This window comes from Akebia trifoliata, chromosome 16 (assembly GCF_017979445.1).
Source record: "Akebia trifoliata isolate Shusen 1 chromosome 16, ASM1797944v1, whole genome shotgun sequence".
NCBI classification, from domain to species: Eukaryota; Viridiplantae; Streptophyta; class Magnoliopsida; order Ranunculales; family Lardizabalaceae; genus Akebia; species Akebia trifoliata.
Genome location: NC_141390.1, coordinates 28,270,386 through 28,280,562, shown reverse-complemented (window position 1 = coordinate 28,280,562; position 10,177 = coordinate 28,270,386). Strand labels below are relative to the sequence as shown.

The following is a 10,177-nucleotide window of genomic DNA, read 5'->3' as shown; positions in this document are numbered from 1 at the left end:
TTTCAACTCTATCAAAATTGATTTAAAAAAAAAAAAAAAAGAGAGGATGATTTAATATTCTTGAACTGATTTTGATGCAGTTAAAATTTTTGGAATGAACTGATTTTTGATGAGCTTCAGAAAAAATCAACTTGTTCTGAAATTTTTAACTCATATAACACAAAACAATTCGGATATGGTGTGGGTTGCCCTTATTAATTCGTGGGGTGCTTTTATAATTATCCCTAAACGAAGGCAACGAACGCGTTTACGGCTGAACTCCTACAATTATATTTCAATAATAGATCCACTAGAAACGCAAAAAAATTTGGTATGGGTGCTTCTCAATCCTCTCCCTTAAACCAGTCCCTCCATGATTTCACAGTCAAGGTAAGTTACTTTTATTAGATTTCAATCTTAATTTTTTTTTTTTCTCTGTCTGTCTGTATGAAAATTCATCACTTGCACGCATATGGGTTCTTTGAAATTATGGGTTTTTTCTTTTCAGGATTGTAAAGGGAAGGATGTTGATCTCAGCATTTACAAAGGGAAGATTATTCTTGTTGTTAACGTTGCTTCCAAATGGTACTTTTTTTTTCAAGAATGAGTCGTTCATCAATTTTATTTATTTATTTATTTTGGTTTTTCTGAATATTAATGGGATTGTGGTTGGAGCTGAAACAGTGGATTTACAAATACCAATTATACCCAATTGACTGAGCTTTACACCAAATACAAGGATAAAGGTGAGATTCTGTTATATTGTTTTCTTTTCTTTTTGTTGGATCAATTTTTGAAGTACCACACTTGGTAATTTCCTATTTTGGGAATACCCATGAAGGATTTTTACTTAATTTTTCCTTTTTGGAGGTTAACCCATGAAGGGATTTGCTTACTTTTCTCAATTCTTGGATGATTATTGAAATTTTCATGAAGGACTTCTGCTTACTTTTACCTTTTTCTTTTGGAGCATCTAACCTATGAAGGGTTTTTAAATTTATTTTGTTTTCCCTCCTACTTGGAAAGATTAATGAAATACCCTTTAAGGGGTTTTTCTTGTTATTCTCTTTTTTTGGATGAATTAAGAAATAGCCATGAAGCCATGAAGGATTAATCTTGTAATTTATTTATTTATTTCTCTTTGAAGGAAATTTATGAAATTGTAAAATATTCATGAAATTTTTTTGCTTGGTGTTTTTGAAGGATTGTTTTTTTTTTTTCTTCTAAAAATATGTTCATCGAGGGTTTTCTTAATCATCTTATGTTTATTAAAAACTCAAATCATAGAGTACTTTTATCAAGTAAAGAATTTTATCTTTCCGTAGGCTCTCTTTTGTCTTTGCATGGAATTCGGAAGACATGTACATTGTTTTAGTGGCTGAATTCAGGTTTCGAGATCTTGGCATTTCCATGTAATCAATTCCTCAAGCAAGAGCCCGAGGAAAGTAGCAAAGTGCAAGAGTATGCATGTACAAAATTCAAGGCCGAATTTCCAGTTTTCCAAAAGGTGAGGGAGAATGTCAGTAATTAGATAAATTAAAGCACTTAATTGGATTGCAAACCTGGTTTCAATTCCCACCTACGACGGTTTCCTATCAATAACAAGAGAAAGGGAACAAAGTCTTGTCAGCTCAAAGTTTTATCTAATACCATGATGACTAAAGAGGTATAACCTCTGAAGCAAAAGGAAATATCGTACAAACCATAGTTCAAACTTTCATTCTGTTTTAGAATGTTTCAGCATAATATTTGGATTAACAAAACATTGATTCCAAACCATTCCGTATTTTGGAGTATTTGGATTGTCTTTGAATGTTTCGATCAAGTTCATTTTGGTTTTCATCTTGCTTGAAACAGTGCCTCGAGTTGAGATTTTAAACCTTGGTACAAATCATGGTTGAAAATTTCGACTTGTTTTGTTTTGGAATGTTTTGGTGGAAGATTACGGTTTCAGCTGAGACCGAAACAAAATATTGGCCCCATAACATTGAATGCTTTGAGAACATTTCAAATGTTTGGTCAAACAGTCTTTGTTTTTCTCTCTCCTGACCAAAACATTGCCTCAAGTAAAGATTTTAAACATTGGTGCAAACTATCTTTGAACAGCACAAAAGTACTATAAAATCTTTAGGACAATTGTACTTAATTTAAGTCAGAAATCCTTAGAAGAAAAATGCTTAAGTTCTGGAAATAACACTCGAAGTAGCACTGATAGTGCACTTGATTGTGCAGAAAATCATAGATTCTTTTTCTCGATACACACAAGGAAAATCGATGGTTCTCTGTATTTCAAGTCACTGTTGCAAGTCTCAGAATACCATGGAATTCTATGAGGATAGAAGATCATTGGTTACAACAAGGCTTTGACCTTGAAAGAGTATCATAAATGAAGGTAACATTGTTGCCTTTATAAAACTATTATTTCATTCATGAAGTGAGGCTCCTTGTCAAATCTCTCCAACGTAGGGTCCGACGTTTCTTTAAAATGACAACTTGCTCCATGTGGGGAGGCCAAGATAAAAGAAGGAAAATGGTCCACCTACTTGTGAAACACTCTGCTAATGCACCAAATTTGTCAACTTTGGAGACTTCTCTTTTAAGTGGTTAATTTGTAAGTGCGTTGTGTCTTTGAAGCACCTATGAATGCCCTCAAATATCGTATTGGTTTGAAGCTTACAAAGAAAGATCGTGCCTTCCCACAAATTGGAGGTGAGGGACAAGCGAACGCTTTCCCCACCAAAAATCTTTTGGGAAGCTTCCATTTTATACCTGTCTAGTGAGCTTATTTATCACCTTTCTTACCAAGATATATAGGAAAATCTTTAGAATTCCCACATCGATCAGCTGGAGTTTAAACTCTTACACATATTTTCTATTTTATGTCGAAATTCAGTTTACATACTTGTACTACAAGAAGTCCTTAATCATGCTATTGTAAGCTTTTTCTATGTCTACCTTGCATGTTTTACCTAGTTCACTATGTTGACTTCTTGGATATAGTTTTTCAATTGCAAATATATTTTGTGAAGAATTTGACACTCCTTGATAAATGCGCCTTTGAATGGTAATAGATCGTGCCCATTCTCTAGCAGTAATTCTAGTGATACTTCCAACAATGCCTATTGATGACAATCTATCAGTCGTCCACACTTTTCTTATGAATGAGAGGTAAGACCATGTTTTTGGAACATCTATCAAGATATGCCTCCTCATAGAATTCTGCCACAGTGCCACCACATTCATAAATCATCCTTGATAACACCTCATCATCCTTTGAAGAAAGTAGGAAAGAAATTTCTTAATGTTTATTTGAGTAACTTTGTTAGGTAATTTTCACTATGAAATCTTCCTCCTCCTGGTTTAATTTAAGCATTTAATCTATTTTTTTTTAAATTGCAATGTGTAGAACTTTTTCTCTTTGAGAAGCAGGAGATGATATCTTTTTAAGAAAAAATGAGGGAATCTAAAGCAAGCTTTAACATAGAAAGCATGGTGATATGCACCCTCTTCAGCACAGGATCTCTTTATTGGCACTTGAAAAATTATGACTAGTCAGTCTCTTCTGCAAAAAAAATCCTAATGTCATCCACAATATTAGCGAACCTTTAAGGGCCTCTGAGAAGTGCATTCTGCTCTATTAAAATCCTTGTAGTGGTTATATTTAAGTGTTATTTGATGATATGTTGAGAACTAGATATCATTATATAGTGAAATTGGGAAGGAAGGATTGATCAACTTTGAGTATGAATTCTTTTCTCGTTGGTTTATATGAACATTTGAAACTTGTTGAACTTACTTTTACAGGTTGGGCTTTAAATGGTAGCAAGATTTATATTTGGATGTCAATTATGGGAAAAAAAAATTGACACCTATTTTAAAGAATAGGGAGATGTGAGGAATTGCACTACCTATTGAGGAATAAAATTCTGGAATAGGGTCACGGAGAAAAGGATAATACAAGAAACAAACAGATGCTAACTTGAATATTGCATGGATTATTTTGGAATCTTTGAATATTGATATTTTATGATATAACTCCACAAAATAGCTTTTGTTTGTTTTTATTTTTAACTAAATTTGGAATGAAAAATTTAATTGTATTTGAACTTTTCTTGTCTAGAATTTTTGCTGTATTTGATATTATCAACTAGGTTTGTAGTAGTGTGAGTTATGGGTGAGGTGCTTTACGTCTTGTAGTGTGTAATTGATAATCTTATGTTAAGGAAAGAAGATTCCGGCTGCTTATAATCTTGATTTTGGGTTCCCCAGTTGCCTCCAATATGACTATATAAGTGACAAGCATCATTAGTATTTTCCTGTCGTCAATTCCAAGGTATTATATAACATTGTTTTTAGAATACAACTCATCATTTATCTTAAATGGTTCTATCTGATTCTACTTCAAGGCACTTTCTTAGGAAACAAAACTCCTCCTAAACTGTTGTAACACCTAATGTTATGACACCAAGGTACCGAGCTTCAACCAAGAGCAGTCTGGATAAGTATTGCTAGAACGTTGGATAACACATGTTTAATGAAATGATAGAACCACCATGTGAACAACATTCATAACTCATAATATCACAAAAACCATGCGGTAACCGATTCAAGATGAATAATGTTTCACTCATATTGATGCACATAGTCGAAGGACTCAGAATTTGAGTAGTAAAATTTACAATCAATTGGTAAACATAATGCCATTTAATTAAGCAATCAATAATCAGATTCACAAAAAATAGCATTATTGTGGGTACCTTGGTCAGCTTTTGACTTTTATTAGATTTTATAGTTTCTTTATAATTTTATGGGTATTATGTTACGTGATTGATGATTATCTACGTCACATCTGTTGAATGTTGTGTTATCCGCGTTTGCTCCCGGGTGTCACGTGCTCATGTATCGTGCCCTAGTTCGACCTGTGACTCTCTTATATTTATAGTTGCGCTTTCCCCATCAGATCGATCTTTTGGGGGTAAATGGTTGTCAACATGGTATTAAAACTTTAGGTTCGTATAGGTCACATGTTTAAGTCTCCTTGAAGGAAATTTCCACCCTTATTTGTGAGGGGGAGTGTTGAGTGCTGTGTTATCTGCCTCCGTTCTCGGGTGTCACGTGCTCACATATCGTGCCCTAGTTCAACCCATGACCCTCTTATATTCATAGTTGTGCCTTCCCCATCAGATCAGTCTTTTGGGGTAAATGTTTGTCAACAACATCTCTCCACTTCACATTTATTCTTACTGTTGCTTTATTTTGTACCCACGGTGTATTTGAATACAAACTTTAGATGCTCAGCTTTTTCTTCTATTTCTCAGGTCCGTGTGAATGGTGAAAATACGGCACCTATGTTCAAATTCCTCAAAGAAAGCAAACCTAGCTTTTGGGGGTCTAGAATCAAATGGAACTTCACCAAGTTTTTGGTTGATAAGGAAGGTCATGTCATTAGCCGCTACGCCCCTACGACATCCCCATTTTCCATTGAGGTAGATTGCTTTCCATTTTCTCAATCAAGTTAATTTTTATGCATTCATTTGTTTTGTCTGTCTTAAAATGTTTGTGTATCCTTTCTTCTTTGGTTCTTCAATTACAGAAGGACATCAAGAAAGCATTGGAGGAGAAATGAAATGTTGTATTCAATATGGTTTTTCGATGAATTGGATCCTTTGGAGAAAGTATCACTTTATCTATATGTATCTACTAAATCGTTTGTTAATTATGACTTGAATTTCCGTGTTCTAGATTTTGTCCGACATTTTGTAAATTCTCTTGAATAGTGTGTATATTAATGGTTATTAGTTGAGGCTATTTTCAAGTTGCAACCAACCTTTGTAGGTGCTTCATAGCTACCTAAGAGAATGTGGTATTGAAGTTCCTTAAATCCCAATTTGTAAATTGGAGGTATTTGTTCCCCAAAGAAACATATAGGCTTAGTTTTTAGAAAATAAAGTCAGCACTGCTGGGAAAATGGATGTGGAGATTTGGAATCACTCGAGGCAATAACTTGTGAAGAGAGTGATTTAGACCAAGATTAGGCCAAAAAACAGGATACATTCTTGGAAAATAAAACTTCCATAGAAAAGAAGCAAATGAAGTGCTTCATAAATATTCTCAAAGAATCTAGAGTGAAGTTTCCATCTGTACATGCTAGAGTTCGGGTCTGAAACACTGATAGGAAAGTTGAGTAGTGCATTCATCTCTCAGAAGGATAGCTTTCATAGTAAGGACAGTAGGTGCAGTTTTTGGGGCGATAAATGGCATGGTATGCCTCCTTTCAAATCGAAATCCAGATTTTGAATCTATACTCTATTTTATCTATAAGAAGATGCTTGTTCTGAATTTCATAATTTGAGAAAGGGTTGAGCTTTCTTGGGTTTTTGGTTTCAGAAGGAGTTTCAACAGTCGGGGATTGAATCTATTGTTGACCTTATTAATTGTACATCTTTTTCTCCATCTTTCTTGGAAAGGATGGTCAGGATGAAATTTTCTCTGTTGATCAACAAGTGGAGTCCAAGGTTCTAAGGTAGCATTTTTCATATGCTGGCTTTGATAGAATTTTGACCATGAACTATACCATTCCTCAAGGTATTTTATCCGTGGATCATGTTTCTTTAGCAAAGTGAGTATGGAAAGTGTATTTCACCTCATCTATTATAATTTTGCTCGAATGATTTGGTTCCATTTCATACCACTTTTCAAACTGTGTCGGTGCTTTCCCAATTCTATATTGGCAGTCCCACCTTTACCCTCAAGAGAAAAGATTCTATGGAGTTTGATTCTCCTTGTATTTTGTTGGCCATTTGGAGAGAGAGAGAGACGAAGACCCGTGTGTGAGAGGGAAATGAGCTATCAAGAGAAAAGATTCTATGGAGTTTGATTCTCCTTGTATTTTGTTGGCCATTTGGAGAGAGAGAGAGAGGATGAAGACCCGTGTGTGAGAGGGAAATGAGCTATCGGTTTTTTTTTTTTTAAATGGGTAAGCTGGACATCAACCCATGACCTCAAAGTTTCTTTGCAAGGTGAAAAACACTGTGGTCAAGTTATTGCGAGCATCTAATATATATCTTGCTATCTTATTCTCTTTTGGATGAAAGATCTCTAAATGGTATCAGTGAAACTGAATGTTGAGTTCCCTACCATAAGGTCATATGCACTTGAGATGGTTAAGAGACGATCATAATCCTTGGGCCAACCTCAGATATTTGTGATAAGACTTTGATGATGATGTTTGATCAATATTTTGTTTGTTTGCTTCGGACGATAACAATTATGATATTTATATGGATCATAAAATGGTCAGATCTTAGATATCCACATCAATTTTCTTCTCTCTCCACGTGACTGTCATGAAAAATGTACGATGCGATGAAGTGAGACACAAACTTCCTTCCAAGAAGCTTCATAAATGCATGAGAAACACCCATATGTGATTCAAATACTTCCCTGTTTTTGTATTTCCAAAGATGTAAGTCTTCTCACACAGCTTTTAGTTGTTGGACTAAACACATCATTGGCCTTGACTAGGACATTTGTTAGGACAAAAATCATCTGGTCCATCCAAATTCAACCCATATCAGCTGGCTTTGTCTATATTAATAATTTAAAACTTAAATGTATGGACCCTCATGAAAATGCTTGGTGTGTATCTAATGTCCTATCCATGATTACTCTCATTTCAATGAGATAAGATGAGTATCTTTCTTTTGCTGTTCTTTGGTTAGGAAATTGGACCCGCAAATAGAATATCATGTAGAAGACGGTAACGAAGGACAAGTGTCATTCTCTTAACTCAAAAGTGGAAGGTACTCCCCTTTATGAAGGTTACTTCAGATGTGATTTGTGGTTCTCTGTCCTTCTAAAGTCGAGTACGTAGGGTTGGGTGATAAAGAAGATAAGGTTCATGTTAGCTACTTCAAACTGATTTTATCTGTCGTAAGTGGCCGGCACACCTAGCTGAATGGATGGTGTTTTTAAGTTGAATTTAGAGAGAGATGGTCCACGCGATAGGGAACGTTATGAGCGTGATACATATGTCTGCAAGTGGGCCCAATCGGGGCTAGAATCTATGTGATACACTAGTTAGGCACTCGATAAATCTGGCTTTGTTGTCTGATGAAACCTATTAGTAGTAGTAGTAGTGGTGGTGGTGGTGGAAGAAGTATAAACATCAAAGGGAAGCATGGGTAAGAGAGTTGGTAAGATGAAGAGAAAGGTGAGAAACCAAATGGGGAAGCTTTACATTATGAGGATGTGCATCACTATGCTCTTATGTTGGCCGAAGTACTCTTAGAATCACAACAACATGTACTCTTTCAGGGAATTTGGGTTTTGCTTCATTTTGTTTCAATTTTGGTTAGTACAACATGTAATATAATCTATATATCTGTATATATTTTGTAAATTATTGTAGTGGTCCTACTCATTGAGGTTGTAGTAGAACTGGGTTGGGAAGATTGCCAAGTGTAGTCTGTAAAGGAATAGAAAGAAAAGCCTTCTTTAGTAGTAGTTTACTTATCAAATATGTATATATGGTAGTGTATGTGTGTTTGATCCAAAAGGGACAATTTCCCTATATAGTTAATCCAAGGTTGGGGTGTGTAACCGACCCCTATAGATGGTGTAGCCTTTCTCCACCTCAAGGACTCCATGATTGGTTTGTTTTGTTCATTGTTTAATTGATTTCATTATGATCTGATTGTGTTAATTGGGCTTAGATCCTGTTGAGAACATTAGCATGACTTGTAAGATATAATAATCTACATTTAGCTTGAGATGCAGCTGTCTAAAAGTAGATAAATCAATCGGGTTAATTAATATACTCCGTTGACGAAAAAATTACAAATTAAGATGATACAGGGTGTGGAGTAATCAAGATAATTGGTTCATAAACTATGTTTTTTTTTATATGACGAGGTTGTACAAACCTATGTCCTACTAAGGGGACTGTAAGAGCCATGGCCGGAGCCAAGGCATATGGGTTCCTCCCCTGGGCACGTGTAACACTCGCACATCACACGCACCAGGTAAGAGGGTGCGTCCTCGCGGGTGGCCCCGAGGAAATACTGCTCATACTGAGTATTGAACTCGGATCCGAAAATTGCCATTGAGCCACCCCCTTGGGGTTTGGTTCATGAACTATCGTCGTCGTTGTCCAGTTATCTCAATTGGATTCAACAAAAAAATATTATAATAGGAAAAATATAAACTATAATTAGAAAACTTAATTGAAAAAGCAAAATTCATTGATGAAATCTATTAAAACACAACTATAATTTGATGCTCAAGTAGTTCTATTGTTAAAGTTGATTTTATGGATAGTATACCATTTTTACGTAAAAGTAGTGTAGTTATTACATGCATATTTAGGCAACTAAAATATCCACCATATTACCATTTTTAGTCATAAAAAAAATAAAAAAATAAAAAAATAAAGGGTGATTTATAAATTTCATATCCTTCCATGTATCTTTCGGTGAAGATTTGGGATACCCCTGTATTTTTAAACTGATGACATACCCCTTACAATGTGAAAAAAAGAACCTATATTTGACGGCACAAGGCTGTCGAATTTCATAAAATTTGATGGTCCAAGATGTCAAAATTTTTCATTGTCAAATGTTTTTTTGACAGATTGAAGCCATCAAATTAACGGAAGATGAGAGAAATTCATTAGCTCTATTCAACGGCCATGGACCATCAAAATTCAGTTACTAAAACTAGTGGGCTTTGGCCCATCGAATTTTCTTGTCAAAATTTTCATCTTTCACGAAGTGCCTGGACTTCAATCTTCTTTTATAGATTAATGAAAAATGATCTAAATGTGTCCATCTTTGCCTTATAATCAGAATTCCTAATTCTTTCTTCTTCCAACTTCAAAATAATGTTATCTTACGAATATAGACATTTAAAAGTCAATAAGAAGATACGAGTTTTGAAGTAGAAGATTATGGAATTTTGGATAAAAAATCATGATTATTTTAGAAGGGATTATAAATAAATGAAAATGAGGGATTGAAGATAAGGTCCAATACATGAATAAAAAAAAAAAAAAAAAAAACCTTTGATATTGAAAGATTAATGATTTTCTGACTCGAAAAAGCTCACACTTGGTCAGTAAGCGATTGATGTGGGAAGGGCACAAAACCGTTGATATTTTTCCTTGTGTATCTCGAAGAAAAAGATCTATGATTTTGTTCCC

At 34.8% G+C, this 10,177-nt stretch overlaps 1 protein-coding gene across 1 annotated transcript; it reads left to right on the top strand.

Moving 5' to 3' along the window:
* The first annotated feature begins 214 nt into the window (after positions 1 to 214).
* On the top strand, positions 215 to 5,801 carry LOC147383258 (putative glutathione peroxidase 5). The gene is made up of 6 exons (XM_086427948.1): positions 215 to 369; positions 488 to 564; positions 664 to 725; positions 1,368 to 1,486; positions 5,298 to 5,465; positions 5,573 to 5,801. Exons 1-6 carry the CDS (start codon positions 313 to 315, stop codon positions 5,603 to 5,605), a joined length of 516 nt encoding a protein of 171 aa, XP_086284074.1. The 5' UTR covers positions 215 to 312; the 3' UTR covers positions 5,606 to 5,801.
* The last annotated feature ends 4,376 nt before the right edge of the window (positions 5,802 to 10,177 follow it).

Excerpts from the sequence above, each read along its gene's own strand:
- LOC147383258 (XM_086427948.1), top strand. The coding sequence starts at position 313 with ATGGGTGCTTCTCAATCCTCTCCCTTAAACCAGTCCCTCCATGATTTC. Across the intron at positions 565-663 it reads GTTAACGTTGCTTCCAAATG|TGGATTTACAAATACCAATT; the intron begins GTACTTTTTTTT and ends GAGCTGAAACAG. Across the intron at positions 726-1,367 it reads CACCAAATACAAGGATAAAG|GTTTCGAGATCTTGGCATTT; the intron begins GTGAGATTCTGT and ends GGCTGAATTCAG.